Source organism: Athene cunicularia, assembly GCF_003259725.1.
Source record: "Athene cunicularia isolate RWA chromosome 2 unlocalized genomic scaffold, athCun1 chr2_part1, whole genome shotgun sequence".
Lineage (NCBI taxonomy): Eukaryota > Metazoa > Chordata > Aves > Strigiformes > Strigidae > Athene > Athene cunicularia.
The window spans coordinates 33,106,090-33,122,934 of NW_020799095.1; the positions used below are offsets into that span (position 1 = coordinate 33,106,090).

The 16,845-nt window shown below is 34.4% G+C and overlaps 1 protein-coding gene across 8 annotated transcripts in view; it reads left to right on the forward strand.

Moving 5' to 3' along the window:
• MLLT10 (MLLT10, histone lysine methyltransferase DOT1L cofactor) overlaps positions 1-16,845 on the forward strand; it is a 127,223-nt gene that overhangs the window by 34,788 nt on the left and 75,590 nt on the right. For 7 of the 8 annotated variants that reach the window (XM_026841950.1, XM_026841949.1, XM_026841952.1 and 4 more), the window contains 3 exons: positions 4,242-4,345; positions 6,885-6,978; positions 8,983-9,078. In XM_026841950.1, the coding sequence (XP_026697751.1) occupies positions 4,242-4,345; positions 6,885-6,978; positions 8,983-9,078 (294 nt within the window). The remainder of the gene's footprint in view (positions 1-4,241; positions 4,346-6,884; positions 6,979-8,982; positions 9,079-16,845) is intronic. The other variant, XM_026841954.1, reaches the window with a different exon arrangement.

Sequence of the window (16,845 nt, forward strand, 5' to 3'; positions counted from 1 at the left end):
CCACCCCCCCCCCCCTTCCCCCCCCCCCCCGCTCATTACAGAACTCAGCTTTTGCTGTCTTTATAATTGGTCTATTTGGTTCAGGAATACAGTGGTTGTGGATTTCAGGGGAATCAAAGAAATGCCTATAGTGCAGTTGCTGCAGAAACCTCTTGAAATCCGTCTAACTTCACTGCCAATAGGAGTCTGGTTGTAACAGCATGGAATTTAAGAGGCAGTCACTACTGGGGACTCTCCCAACTTTGAGAAATTTGTAGCCAGTGCTGAGTTTGGTGCTGCTGTGGCTAAACTGCCAGCAGTTTCTGTGTAGGTTAGTTTTGAGCAATGCAACTACTAATTCCCTTTTCAAGTAGCCTGCAATAATTTCACCCCCCACCCACCTTGCTATTCAATATAAATTGGGTTTACTTAAATTACACACTTTTTCAGATCAGAAACTTTGTAAAGCATTTAATTCTGACTTTTATCAATTCGGGAGGAAATGGGAAAGGTTTTTTTGTTTTTTTTTTGTGAAGTAGATAAGGCAAATGGTTCTTAAAACATTTGTTGCAACATTGTTATGAACAAATGTAAACTTTATAAGGAAAAAATAACTAAAGTTGTTTCTCCTGTTAGAGAGGTTTAGTGCCGATTTCATTCTGTCTGTTAACTGAGCTTGGAATAGGATGATTTTAAGAAAGAGATTTTATTTCATGTGAAGACCTAAATAATTCTCTGTGTGCCTGGATACATATAGAAAGAATGCTAGCATGTGAAACTGGGGGAAAATAGAGGCCACTGGAGATTACCATAAGGTAGAATTTATACTGTAGTCTTTAAAATAAAGACAAACATCATTGGAGTTTTGCTAGGAGATAGTACTTACTTAACACACTTTTTCTCAATGCACTTGCTTCTTTATTGAACACTGCAAAATATGCAACATTACAAAGTGCAGTAATCTTAAATGGAAGAAGCAGCACAGCAGACACCAAAGCATGGGGCTTGTTAATGTAAAGACATTTGGCTCCTATTTCCGTGAAGTTTATCTGCTGGGATAAAACTCATCACATTACAGAATGAATCCACTGAATGACTTGGTTAGTGGGTTAACTAACAGGAAAACTCTTCTTACACAGTTGCTTCCAAAAGGAAATGAACTAATAGTTGCTCTCCTATTTAGTAGATGTTTGTTATTCCTTGGGTGGTTATACATGGATAATAGCTTTTTTTTTTTTTTTTATGTGAGCTTTATTTTTCTCTTTCAAGTTCATTTGAAAGTATGTGGTAATTGGATATAATTACTGCTTTTAGGAATCTCTTTCAAGAACTAATTAAAAAATGAGTGCGTTTGGAGTTTCTTGATCTGCCTAGTAGTAAAGGCAGATACTAGACTTTTCTCATTGTTGCAGCAAGTACTAAAATTTCTGCACAACTCCTAGGTTTGATTGTGTAAGCAGGGAATGCTGTTGGGTAGCTGTTACACTTAAACTATTTCTCAAATTACTTTCTGTTTTATAAGGTTTTTCCTTGCCTCATCTTCCGTTCTGTCTTTGCTTTTGCAAGGAAAGTTTACATTTGAGTTTTTAATGGAAAAATATTTACAGAAACATAAAGGCAGCTTTGCAAAATGTATATTTTGCCATTAAAGAAATGAAGGTATTTGCTGCATTTTTTGAGTAAAATTTCTTTGCTGAGTCAGAAGCTTTGTGTAATGTTTTGGCTTGTTTGCCAGTGAGTTTGGGAGAAGTCTACTCTCTTCCCTTAATAGCTCTGAAGAGCAGTGCTGCTGTGTAGACGGTAGTACAGAGTTTTACACTTCCACATTCCAGAGGTTTCAGAGGAGGTGTAGCAATTTCATGGATTAGCAAATGCATGAAAATCTTCAATTTTCTGCTATGTCAAAGAAGAAGGTTCTCAGGCTTCTGGATTTGTTTGTGTGTCTAAAAGAAGGTAGGAGAAGCTTAGCGTTAGAGAGAACTTATTGTCCATGTTGGAACAGGAGCATGAACCTTCTTTGACCCTGTTTCATATGGAAGATTAGGAAAGAGGTTTTGTACTTCTCATGACTACTGTAGAAAGCGTAGAAGTTCATTGAGCTTGTTAAAATGGGTAGGCAGTCAACTATGTTGTATTTAAACTTGCTCATAATGTAGCTGTTTGGTTGTTACAATTTTTCAGTTATTTTACTGTAAATTGGTTTAAGGGGTCCCTAAGTGTAGTATGTGATGCTGTCATCACTGAATGAAATGCTTATATTGCTTTTCTTTCTGAAGTTCAGTGTGGGGAAAAAAATTTCAGATCTTAAGGCAAAACTCTGAAAAAACAGAACAGTAACGGGAGCTTGAATTTTATGGGGGTCTGTTGAACTCTTGTTTATAGAGGTACCTTACTTTTGAAGTTAGTTACACATATAGTTACCCAGATGAGGTTGCTAGATCATGACCTTGTTTGTTCTTAAAATCTAAGTGTGTCAGGTCATTGTATGGAAAGTGAAAAAGGAACCAGTCTCAGACCTTGTCAAATAACTGAGTTATCTGTGTATACTACCTTGATGTACAAAGGCAGCAAGTCAAAGAATTAAGTAGGATTATCCCCTTTCTGATCCTTCAAATGTTAGGATATAGGGTATGATTTTAGGATATATTAGTTTTTGGGTTTCATGCTTTTTGAAAGTCTTGTGGAAACCATACAAGAATGACTCATCTACCCTAGAGTCTTTTATGTTAACAAAAATGTTTTAGCCGATATCTCATGTTAAATGTTGTTCTAAATACCTTTGTAAAAGGCTGTTCTGATCTCAGAATTTCACTCAAATTCCTGTCTAATACTGGTTTTGCATTATATAATTTTTATTTTTATTTCAATGGTATCTGGTCCATTTTTCTTAAGCTATATTTTCTACTACCCGTGGTTGATGTTCTGTTTATTTATTATGCTACTCATTCTGTGCCTCACTGAAGGGAGGCTGTGATACAGTTGCAATAAGACTGTTACAGTTTAAATGCAGACAGTTCTTTTTTTGGGAAAAAAAATGTTTAATCTTTTCTCATCTAAGATCTTGTTAATAGGATTTTTGCAGAGGTAGCAGTGTGTTGTTGATGTTTGTTACCTCAGCAAAGTTCTCTCTCATTTGAAAACAGACACTTGACTGCCCCAGTGCTGGAAAATACTTTCATTAAGAATCTGTTCTTAAATTGTTAATTTTTATACATAAATATATATGTATATGATATGATGGAATCTTTTTAAATGGCATTTCATAGTTTTGCCTGATGTTTCTCCCTGAAATGCTGGTGAGAGATTGTAGTGCATCTAGTATTAAGAGTGAGTTTCCATATAGCACTTATCCATGTTTATTGGCCACATGCGCGTTTTTAATTTAAAAGGTTTTAAATAATGAGAAAGATTTTTTGATTCTTTTTATCTCAATTTTATTTCCTTCCATTTTACTGAGAATTTTTAAATAAATATTACAAATTGCTATACTATCCCAGTAAAACAAATAAATTGACAGAAATACTATGAAAAGATTTTCAGGTGCTAGACAGGTTGTTTTCATTTTAGCTTGTTTTTGAGGTTGAAATGGATTTGATATACTAATTTAAGCTTTGTTTACAGAAAGTTCTTGCTTGATTAGTTTCTAAGATGTTTATGGGGCTGTCCAAGTCGTACTGAAATTAAAGCAGAATTCTGTTAAACACCATATTTAATGAAAGGTAACTGAGCATCATATGAATATTGAAGCATGCTGTGAGACTTCTGAAAATTCGTTACAGCAAATGTACAAATAAATTTTAAGTCTGCAGTTTTTCTGTATGTAATTTTGTAGACACATGCATGTATACCATATGGTATCTTGTACCCTTACGTACTAATTTGATGTTTCTGAATGCCACCAATACAGGTAATGTTAAATGAATATGAAAATGATTGCGACCTAAAAGGACTTAAGCACAAACTCGAAAGCAAGGAAAATCTTGAAGCCTAATGCTATTAACCTTTGGCTGTTTAACTGTTGGGCTAGTTGAATAGCAGTATAGAATTTAAGTAAATTAGTGTTTGTACTGTTTTAGTGTTGGTGAAGTGTTACACAGATACCAAGTGTCTAATAGGTGAGCTCCTTTTGCAAACATACATAATTAGACCTTTTCTATAAGCTTAGCTGCAAAATCCAGTAGTTCTCACTCTAGAATCTCCTGTGTGTAACACAGAATTTGTTTGTATGTTTCTTATCATGTTAAGTATTTTCTCTTTGATAGACATGCTATATTTGTGATGAACAAGGCAGAGAAAGTAAAGCAGCCACTGGTGCTTGTATGACATGCAATAAACATGGATGTCGACAAGCTTTTCACGTCACGTGGTAAGTGTATATTATTACTTAACATCTCTGATGTTCCAGAAAGAGTTAATGCACACAATGTAATCAATAAACTCTTTATTTAGTATATTTTTGAGTAAAGAAATATACTAAAGTGGTTTGTGTAGAAATATCTAACATATTATAATAGAGTTTACTAATGATATGGCAGTGGCAGTACAGACATTGCTTGAGCTGTGAAAGCTGTCTGAGAATACTCCCTTGGGTTGTATTAAATGCTGTGCGTTCCTGTGAATAAGGTTTAGTGGGGTTTTTCTGCTTAGGTTATTTTTCTTAGATGATATTTTATAGGATATGGGAATGTGAAGACATTGTTTACCTGCTAACTGATTTAATGTTTATTTTTGGTAAATCAGTGGGAAAAATTACTGAGCTATATGTACAAATGCACTAGTCTCTCACCCCTTCCGGTACCAATTTCCAAACACTTGTGGGTAATTCACCTCACTGGTTTTATCTAAATAGTACACGTCTATTCTGAACTATTAATTTAGGTTTCATATATAGCTGCTGGAGAAAACCAGCTGTGTCCACCATCTGATTTATTCCACTTTAAGATCTGTAGGTTTGCTTGTATTCAGGAGATGCTTGTCTCACTTTATGGACTTCTGAAAGAGGCTGGATAATTAGATTAAACCATGTCAACAGGTGTAAAAGGAGGCAAAAGGAGTTCTACCCCAGAATTTACAGGCATTATTTGGTGGTTTTTTTTTTTCAGATTCAGTTGAAGCTGTTTTTCCAATAGATAGATAGCAGATTTACACAGTCTGGGGTTACATAATCTGTGGATTTACCTGTCTGTTTTATGAGTGCCCCAGTATGCTTCTTCATGGCCAGCTCAGTCAGGAAAATGGTATTTGCACACCTACTTAACTTACTTAAATGTATTTTCTTCAGTGTAATCAAGCGATAACTTTGCATGTCTTGTGCAGATCTTAAAGGATATAATTCTGTAGTTTAGGTGCTCATTTCTTGGCAGCTCTTTTTTTTTTTTTTTTTTTTTTTTTTTTTTTTTTTTTTTAAAATTACTTGACTACCTGGCAGCTCTTACTCTTTCACAAGCATCTATTTTTTTTAATTGTATGTGATTAATGTCAAGTTTCTTTTTATGGTGAAAATGGATTGTGTTCTTCAAACCATGTATAACATGTTAAGAGGTTACTTACAGATGTGAAAAAATGTATACATCTAAGTGTTTGGATAAAAAGATATATTTTCTTTGAAACACTTGGGTGCACACAAGAGTTGTTTTAATCTTTCTTATTTCTTCCAAAACCCTGTTTTTGGTGAATGCCATAAAGAACATAAGAATTAGGTTCAAATTTAAAATATTTATCTTGCCAATTTTTAGAATTGTTTGATTCTAAAAGAACCAGGTAGGTACTATAAAATGATATATAGCCAGAGTACTGTGACTGAGGATATCAAGAGGCTTCTGGAATATTTTAAAAATGGAAGAAAAATGTGAAAACTACAGAAGGCAGAGATCCATGGTGATGTGTATCAATTTTGGGCTAACAAAACTGATGTCTAAGGAAGAACGAGCTTAAGTCCACATGTTTTTGTATGCCAAGCTTTGAACAATATATCTTTTGCTTAAAAGGATTCTCTTAAATGTTTTCTGTAGTTGGCGTCTGTTGTAGGTGTGCATGTATTTAGGGAGCAGTATTTCTGGATTGCTCAAGAACATAATGTATAAATGAAGGGAAAGTGATTTTAAAAAGCAGTGAAAATAAGATGCCATAATATAGTGTTCTTTCATTTAAATACTCCCGTGCATCATTTTGACTGTAAGATTGCATTATTATGCTAATGAAAATGATATGGAAAATGAAACCGAATATTTGGCTTTTCAGTGTCTAAGTTGGTTTTGATAAAGAAAATTAATCAACATTATGAATGGTGAAAAGCAAATTTTATTTGAAAAAATGTAGTAGAATAAGGTAATAATTAGCCCAGGCAAGGAAACTTGTATGTCTTGTTCTTTTTAAAAGAAATTAACATGCCAGAGTCTTTTAAACCAATAAATATGGTTTGATTTATTAGGTCATTGAAGTTCTATTTAAAAAAAAAAAAAAGTGATTTTCCTGGCAAAGCAGAGAAGAATGTGTGCAACTTCAGAAAAATTTCTTTTTTGGATCTACGAGATCCAAAGATCTGTTTTGTTAAAAGCTGTTCTTTCCATAGATGATTTTTGGCTTGAATTTGAGCTAAGAATCATTGTAAATTGATTAGTTTATTTATTTGTGGGTGTAGCTGCATAATAAATGTAGGTTTTCAAGCTATAAGCTTGTCTCAGTGGCTTAAAGACTATGAAAAAGTAATCAGGCTAAAGTATAAACCATATATGTTTTTCACCGGCATACAAAGGTTGGTTGTGTGTTTGCATGCAATTAGAAATCAATTGTGTGGAAATCTCTTCTAAATGCAGGTTTAAGTACCAGTACACTATCAGCTGAGATATTGTGGTACAAGCTGATGTAAAATTGCTTTCCTTGAATGTTGTTTGGTTTATTTTTAGTGCACAGTTTGCAGGACTTCTTTGTGAAGAAGAAGGCAACGGTGCAGATAACGTCCAATACTGTGGCTACTGTAAATACCATTTTAGTAAACTGGTATGTATTTGTTAAATTCATAATGTCACTGACTTATTTTGTCTCTCTGAACTGCTGTTCACGCTAGAAATACTATTTTCCCATAGCTCAGAAAGTAGATTGCATTTCATTAAAACAAATGTTTTAATCACAGTTACGGAAGTACTAGCTGAAAATATTTTTATGAGTGCTTACTTTCTAGATGTGTGGGTTTTTCCCTTCTGCCAGAAATAGCATGCACGCTTAAGGTTTTTTTCATTAAGTTCCTGTAGTGTTTTCTTTCACTATTAATTAGTTGACTTATAGGTATTTAGTCCATTCTCAAATAATCTACAAGATATTATTTGTTACTCTCTATATTAGAGGATAAAGAAGTCCTCTGTTTCTTTTTGCTTGTTACTCTGTTGTGGTGGGTGTTTTTTTTGTTGTTGTTGGTTTTTTGTTTTCTTTTTTTGAGTGTTTTCCCTTTTGCTCTATCTCTCACCATGTAGCTGGTGGGTATTCTCTGCTTAAAAGTTCTTTGAAACAACCTTAAGGAAGTGACTTGAGGTTTGATTTTTAAAAAACAAACAAGCAAACAAAAAACTTCAGAATTTCTGTTATTTCAGTAGGTATTGGATCAGACCTCTGGAGTCTTTCCTATCTTTCCTTCTTATTTAGTTTGACAGGTCCAGATGCCTGTTTCTGTGTACATGTGTGAGTGTGTGGACTTGAAGTACTTACTGACGTTTAAAAAACGTCATTTATGAATACCGAATTACAAAAATTAACATATATAGACTTAAGTTCAGATACTGCTGTAAGTATAGTTAAACTTGCTGATTACTTCTTTTGGCAGCTAAAAAAGGTGAATACTTGGGTGACTTTTGAATAGGTTGCAATGACGAAAAAACGCAGGGCCAGTGAACCCTTTCTAAAAGATAAGCTTGGTGAGGTTAGCTCCATGCTCTTGTGAAATATTGATGAGTTTGCTTCATAGTGAAGATAAGTCAGGGCTTTCTAGGCCCTTGCTAAGCTAAGACTATTTTTTAATTATTATTATCTTGAGCTAAGTATACAAAAAGGAACAGAAATCGTCTATAACTTAGCAGTGAAGGCAAGCATTACACTTTCAGGTACTTGATTTAAGTGCTGTAGTGCTGCTATGATCGAAAATATGTATGTTTATTTACAAAGGAAGTTTAATGATAAAGATATAACTATATTTGTCGTGTAATTGGTTAGCTTTCCATTAGGAAACTATAGTGGTAAGAACAGCAAAGACTGGCAAGATCGTTTAAGTGTTTTAGTGTTTCTTTAGGGTTATTGTGATTGATGCCTAGTAAATACAGGTGTTTAACATTTACCACTGAAAATGGTGGGTGGTATATATCTACTATACCACTGAAAACTTTGGTTGGCAAAGCAGTGACCAGAAGTGTCTTTATAATGCTACGTGAACACTGGCCTAGCATAAAGTATTTGCAGTCCTGGACTAGGCTCTCAAACATTACAGAAATACAGCCAGTTATGTCTGCTGCCTGTAAGTTCATCCATGACCATAGCATTCTGTATCCTGTTTCTTAAATAATTGTAATGAAAATATTGCAGATAGGTCACTTCAATAAATCATTAAGCCACAGAACAGCCACCTCACAATGCATTTCAAGCATGTGGCGGTGCTAGCACTGTGGCTTCATGTAATACTCATTGAGCAGCATCTTTTCTGTTTTATGCTATGGAAATTTGAAAATGTGTCCAGCATCTTTTAACCTTTAAAGTGTGTCATATCTCATTCCTTTGTGGAAAGCGTATCTCACAAATTCATAGGAGGTGTAAAAGTTGGTATAAGGATAGACTTTTTTCCTAGTATACAATGGGTAGTCTTGTTAATTTTATTAGTGTTAGTAATTTGTCAGTTTTTCAGTAACTGAAGTTTTTTTTTCTTCAAGCAGTAAGGCATCTTTATCAGTTGAAATGCTTTATACTTTTTATTTATTCAAATGATTCCTTTTCTCTATCCATAAATATATTTTCTCTTTTTAGAAAAAGAGCAAACGGGGATCTAATAGGTCATATGATCAAAGTTTAAGTGATTCTTCCTCTCACTCTCAGGATAAACATCATGAGAAGGAGAAAAAAGTAAGTGGATTTGTCGTTGCTAAATTATGTGGCACATCTGCTTAATAGTAGCACTTTCTGATAAATCTAATTTTTGCTGAAAAGCATGAAGGAAATCTTGTTCCTGAAGCAATGAATAATAAATAACACAGGTGATAAACTAGAGGTACTAGGGTCCAATGAGGAAACATTTTCAGGTGCATTTGTACATGTACCTTCCTGTGCCTGTTTATACCCAGTTTGGGGATACACACTGAAACATACCCATTGGGAAGGCTGTTTCCATGCAGCTTCCTTTGCTTTGGTTTCCCACTGGATATTTTTTGTGTAGCCTTTGTGACTAGGCGGGAAAGAAAACCAGGGGTTAGGTACTTTAGCAAGTGTGCTGAATAAACAGGTGCATCTATTTTTTTATGTTTTACATGATATCTTTTTCTTACCATCAAAGAACTGACATTGCTTGTTGACACATTTTACTAGCACTGGTGGTCAGGCCCACTGTGATGGCAAAATACCTTGTCATTCACCTGGGAATCTTCCTGTGAGGGTACAGAAAACATAACTGACTTCTAATTTGTATCATTGGTATATTCTTTTAACAATTTAACATCAGATTTTTAAAAAGAATTTTAGATTTGTAATGATTATTACTTCATGTTTCTATTTCTGCTAGATGAGTAGTTGTCTATGGGAACTTTGTCATCTGAATTCAACACAGGGTGATAACAGACAGTGGCAGAATAATGCAAATTTGCTTTGGTTCTTCTTTAGCCCTTAAGAATACATGCTAAATGGCTTTCCTGCATGCATCCTGTATAACTAACTGAATAGACTTTCCTGCAGTTGTGTGTAGGCTTAGTTTTGCATTATTCAAAATCATTATATAAAAATCAAAGAATGTATTGACCAAATGTGTATTATATAAAGGAGCTGTATTTATAGTGACAGGAAATTGAATAACAAATGTCAGTCTCCAGACCCTTAGTCTCCTTAATATTTGATTTGATTTTTAAGAACACTTCTACTTTGGATGGATGTTGATTTTCATTATTCTTGAATAATCTTCTAACAAGTGTCTTTAGATGTTGTTAATGATGTAGGTGAATAGTTCCATCTTCATCTGGCAATGCAGAAGAGAGTGTACATTGCTATGTGGTTGTACCTCTAAATCTAAATTTATGACTAAAATAATAAAAGTATGGGATTTTGGCAGATCTTTTTTTCTTAGTAACACATTCGTAGACACCCACCCACCCCTTTGGATTACGGACTACAGAATTACCTGCAAGGTAAAACTCTACCAGTATTTGCCACCTTTTTTTATTAGTTTGCTTAGTTTTTCACCACTCGTATTTTGGGTCATGTTTTGTCAAAATACATGCATGGATTTTTTTACTCACATTGACAAAACTTTGAAGTGGAATTTGAAGAAACTTTTGAGGTGTGAGCGTAAGTTTTGTAGGCCTGAGGAGTGCAAAAAACCTGTTGCTGTTTTTTTTTTGTTGTTGTTGGGTTCTTTTGATGGTTTTGAAAGTGACTTTGACTTTAGATACTCTGCTTCTTTAGGTCATAATACCTGTAAAATCTTCAGGGACTTTCTGAGAGTGTGTTCAGCCAGTGTATGAGCTATTTCTTCTGCTAGCTGCTCAGCTTCTCCTGCTGTGGAAATGTCTTGATGTGGATCTTCTAGAAGTAGTTAAAGTTGTGGCTTGCCTTTACAAGTCCTAGCCTTTTTCTGTGGCTTAAAGTTTGCTAGAAATAGGATATTAAAGTTTTGTCTAACTTTCATGAACTGAAACATGGTACTCCAGAAGATCTCATAATCTGTAATGCCAAGTGAAGCAATGCAGTTTGAAGCACTAAATTGTTATTTGACATTCAGTGGTTCTCACGGCACATTATAGCATGTTCATTTACCAAGTTTAATTTGGTTTGTATGTTATATAATAACAAAACAGTGTTCTAGTTAAAACCACCAAGTGGTGAAAAAAAAATTACAGTTCCCTAAAGCTGTTAGCCACAAAAAGTTAAGTGATTGCATATTTTATGTTCGCCATTTTTAATCTTGCATGTTCTACGTTGAAGAACGACCTGTGCCTTGCAAAATAGTATGTGATATGGAGGCTTATTCTCTTGGTAAATTTGATTACCTTCTGCATGTGATGTCTTACTTGATAAAGTATATCAAATACACAGTGTACATTGGAAGAGTAGGGTCGTTTTTTTAGGGTAACTTTCCTTATTTTCTCTTTCTGTAAATTTGTTTGGAAACTAGATTGTTGTCATATTACAGTAAATATGTGTACGTTTCTTTCCAGCTATGGTGGTGTCCTTTCTCCCTGTAAGGGCACTCTAGTTTATCTTTCATCTTTGTTCTTTGGAAATTTGGATATTCTGATCTTTAGGCGTCTTTAAAGCTTTCCCTTTTGCCAAACAGAAGCTGTCTGAATTGAGGATTATATTTTTTTATAGCTCAGACTTCAAAAATTGTCCATTTGCATATAAAATATTATTCTGTAGTAAGAAGAAGAGGTTGGTCTGAAAATGTTGATACGGGTAGCTGTCATTTTTGCAAACAGACACTGAGTTGAAAGCATGTGTTTTCCTTCATAACATGTATTTAGTCTCTTTGGGGTGCTGTACTTAGAAAATTGATAGCAAATATATAAGGGTATAGTAATTAAAAGAACAAACCCAAACCAAACCTTTGATATGATTTAATTTTAATGAGGAATTTGAAGCTACAGAATAAATAGCTCAGTTATATTCTGATTACTGCTGCACTATTAGTTTCTATGGCAGAGATGTTATTTAGAAATGGTTATAGATGAAGCTGTGTGCTTCAAGTGTAGTTGATAGTATGTTGCTTGACATCCTGTTGTAATACCCTTTTTTTCAGGGCCCAGCTATTTACCTCAAGCTTTTTTGGCGAAAACTTATGCCGCCATAAGGCTGTGGAAGAATACCTTCCTAATGTTCCTAGCAGCCTTATTGTTGGAAGGGGCTAAAGAGGGAACTAAATGTGTTTATGTTTAGAAGTGTTTCTCATCACTTATATGAAAATTAGGCCAGCTTACAAGCATTATATGTTTATGACTTATGAAAAACGTGAATTTACGACATACTAAGCAACTACTATATAGCAGCTGAATTACACAAACCCCTTTTCTACCAGAAGTGCTTTTGTATGGGCTGACTGGGGGAAGGGGAAATCTAAAACTCTTTGCTACCATGGCTTATATGATGCAAATTAAACAAAAATGGGCTTGCAACTGAAGACTGCAAATGTGTAAAAATTGTGACTGAGGAGGCAAAAAGAACAAAATAATGACAATGAGCCCCAGGGTACTATTACAGAAGTTGGAGGGTGTCAGAGGAGAGTCTAAAATGCAGAGTCACTTCAAGTGTTCTAAACACTGAGCCACTGGTAAAGGAAATTCATTATGGGCATCCTCTTGCTGCTTGTCCTATTTTTAAAGAAACATTACCAGGACATCTCTGACTTTCAGGGGAGAAACTTGAACATCTAAGAAGAGTTTGAGGCAATGTGTGACACTGTGTTTTGCTGTAGCCATGAGTTTGGTTTTTATGCCCATGGGAAGAGAAAACTTAAACCACAACTCCACTCATTGAAAGTTTCCATAGGCTAGCTGTGTGTTGGTTTGTGAACTGCATTCTGAACTGCCCAAACTTTCCCGATATGTTGTGAAGGAGCCTACACTTATATGTCAGGGCTATTTATTTCACTGGGAGAAAGGCACTTGATGCTTTTTAATGTATTTTAATGCTCTGTGTGGGCCTAAACACTCAGATCAAATGTTCATTATGTATTCCTCACTATCTGAATAACTGACTATGAAAAGATAAAATTGACCTGCCATGCATCACTTAAGATTCTGAGGCAAAAATAGGAAGAGACTGCAGTTCTTTAGGTTAGCATTCAGTCGCATAAGCAATGGTTTCCTTTTTTCTCTTTTAAAAAAACAATATTCTGATTTAGTCCTGAAGAGTCAATTTATAGTATTTTATAAAGCAGGGTGTTGCAATTCTAATTATGTTATTCCTGTGTTAATTGCCTCATTTTATAAACTTAATGATGTTATTTGAACATTAGGGTTTTTCTGTAACTTTTTAGGGGAAAAAGGTCCACGGTCATGTCAGTAATGCAGTATCCTACTGCGTTTTTACTAATTTTTAAAGTTTTTGTTAATCAGTTTAATAGATTTGACTTTTTTAATCCTCTCAGCTGTTCGTGATGTATGAAGCAAAATTATAAGAATGCTGAAGATAACTAGAAGAAAATTATTTTGCAACCACTCTGAAATTACTTCAATTTTAATTATTGAAGTAAAGCTAGATAAATATTATTAAAATGACAATTGTGTGGTATGGATGATAATGGTGGTACTTATCCATGTTGACTTCTTCTAAATTCTGTTCGGTGAGAGGAGAAGGTGGCCTCTAAATCACCTTTAAAAAGTGGTCAATAAGTATATAAAATACGTAGCTCAGTGTACAGACAGTCTTTAGTATTTGTCTATGAGTTACAGAACCTGATTCCTGTTTCCTAAGAGTTTTTGTGTGAGTTTCTTGGCCTTCAGAAAGGGGTGACTTTATGCTGCAGCCTTTTACTGTTGGTGCCAACAGATAGTATTTCTGTCTCTGGGCATCTCTTCTTTACTGACTTTGTAGGATTACAGTATTTTCTTTTTAAACATGTATCTTTGTGTCAAATCGTGTTGAAAGTCTAGTTATTTGGGAAGACTGATAGAGTGGGACTGTGTAAACAAAAGTTCATTAGAAAGGCACTCTTATCTGAATATATTCAATAATATATATCTCTAAAGTCTGCATGATTAAGAGCAAAGGTGGCATCTTGTTTGATTTATTGCCTGCTAAAGTTCTGTGTTAACTTGCGTTGTATTCTGTGTCAGCCTGATAATCAACTGTGTGGTCTACTGGAGCTGGCACCAGTTGGCATAGATGGCACAGCAAAATGATCTCTTGTTGAGGTCAGGAAGAACTATATAAGCAGATAAGCTTGTTTTCTTTTTACTAAAATAAAGAAAATTTAAATAAAAAGTAGGAACTTCTGTTTCAGTTATCATGATTATCGTGGAATTACTGATTTGACTACCTCATATTTTTCTAAGTGTATAGTAACATGAGTAATGTTTTCAATGTAAGTAACAATAAACACCTTGTAATAGTATTAAGTTTGGCACATGGGATTAGTTAATTATTGTAAAATCAAAATGGCAAACACACCACCTCAGGTATACATAAAAGCTACTTTGTGAGATGGATAATTTTGCAAAGCTGCATTAGTAGCAGCTGTCCTTTTTTCCCTCAAAGTACACAGTTTAGTTTTCTGTTTTTCACCATGAAAGAAAACAAACTCCAAATCTGACCCCCAGCAGAACCTGTGCACAAAATAATAATGATAGTAACAGTGATAGTTGTCTCTGTAGACTGTAAAACTGAGATTATGTGGATGGCAAAACCTTCAAACATTTATCTGAAGAAATTCTGTTACTTATGTGTTTCTTTATTTGGCTCTTTCATGGAACTGCTACTTTACTGTCTGGATGTCTTCTTTAGTCTGCAGGCATCAACCAAAAGACCTCTGTTTAATTGAAAAAATTGCTATGATATACTTGAGGTATTATTAGGCATTACTCTTATTTATTTTTTAATTTATGCTATTATTAGATATTACTTCAGTTTCATCAATATATTCACAAAATTTTAAGAAAAGACTTTGATTATGATTTTGATCTTTCTACAAGTTCAGTGTATTGTAGAATGACTTACTTAATGCCTCAATGTTTGTATTCTGCCACATTGGAAGACAGAGGAATGTAACTTTTGAATAACTTTTACCCAAAGGTAAGCTGAAATTTGAAGAAACATGAACATTTCTTGGTTGAGAAAATTATGCTATTTTTGTCTTAATATGACACCTGAACATTAAAAATAAGTCATTAAGATTACTGCTTGATTTTTTGTTTCTGTTTGAGCAATGTGTCTTCCTACACTTAAATTCTGTAACTAACTGTGAGAGATGTAGAAACAAAAGGTATTTTAAGATATTATTTTTCTTTGCTTTGAATCCTAGATTAATACAAGATTATTACTTTATGTTGATTTATAGCAGTTTCTAGAAGCTAATCTTGATAATTTTTATAAAATTGTATGTATATGCCGTTCACTAGGTACAGTGTTTTGTGTGCTGGTAGACTACATGCAGTTAAAGGTGATCTGCAGGAGAATCAAATGTATTCCTGTTGCTTGCTGTTCAGTTCACCTCCTTGAATATGTATTTGATAGGTAGCTTTAAGTTACCTTGTAGACAGTAAAGCATTTCATAGTATGTAACATAATGCATACTTTAAAGTTCTAAATTCTTGCATTTTTTTATAGGAATACATGAAGATGAACATGAACAATAAGTAGTTGCCTTGGTTTAGTTAATCTTGCACCATTTTTGAAGTTATAAAGTGCTACTCGGGTGTTTAGCACTGAGTGTCCATCACTATTCATTAATATTAAACTATATAAAACTTAGTAAAAAGTGTATTTTAATGTTAAATACCAAAAGAAGAATATCTAATTCTGGATAAGAGCTGCTGTATGTTAGTCTTGCACATAAGAGAAGCTTTGGCTGGCACTTTTATTATTGATTCTGATTCTTTTACCATTGATGGTTAAAATTTTGACTATTATCCATGTATGAAGTGGGGTCTTTGGGTCTTACGTAATTGTATTGAGAACCGGTACTTAAGAACAAGTTTCATGCTTAGAACTGAATACATATGTATTTTGAATAATGCTGGCAGTAGTGTTCCACTTCTCTCTATAAACTATCCCGTGCCTATATTCTTTTATTATTGTCACTGCAGCAACACTGCTACTGCATTTAATTTTCCTGCTTTGGTTTATGCGATGTAAAATGATGGATGGATGAATGCCTGAGCTAGGACTGTTCTTGTCAAAACAAGATAAATTAGGATTTGAATTTGAAACTTGTGGACTGTAGGCATCCTTCATTCTGGAATTGTTATGGTTATATTACTAATAGCTGCTAGTCACAAATAAGAGGCCAAGCAGGTCTTGTACTAGGGATTAGCAAGAACTATGTGCAGCTTTCTATTAAAGACGTTAGTTGTGATGGTGACAGCTCTAGATTTATAAGGTTCAGTGGCAGAAAGATAGTGCAGAAAATCCATAAATGACAAAAGCACCAGTCTGAGTACTCTGTGCTAATAGAAATTCTGATACATTGGAATTACTTGAGGGAATTGAAAACAGCAGTTGAAAAATTAGAGGTTTAGACATTCAGATGATTCTGCTTACACGAATCACTAAGGAAAATAGATATGAAAATGTTGTTAAGGTTTGAAAACTTGGGACAACCAAATGTAGTGGGAGGTTATGATTTTTCTAATAGAGAAGTGGATAAAATAGAATACTTCAAGGTCAGCCCAAACAGTTTTGTCTGAAGGGTCAAGCACTGGTGCTTGCTAGTAGTGTGTGTGTGTTTTAATTCTTCCAAAATAGAATTTAGTCTCCATTTCCCTGGACAGGCGAGCTCTTCGATGTCTTACCTCTTTTTGTCCCCCCTCTCATGTTCTTTTACTGAACTAACCTAGCTCACTGAAACAACAGAAAACTGTCCACCTAATTTTTTATTGCTGCTGTTTTAGCAGTTTGAATTGGCACACAGAAGGTCTGGCAAGCTAAGCAGTGTAAGAAAGGAGAGAGGTCAGGAAACTTCCCTTCCCCCTG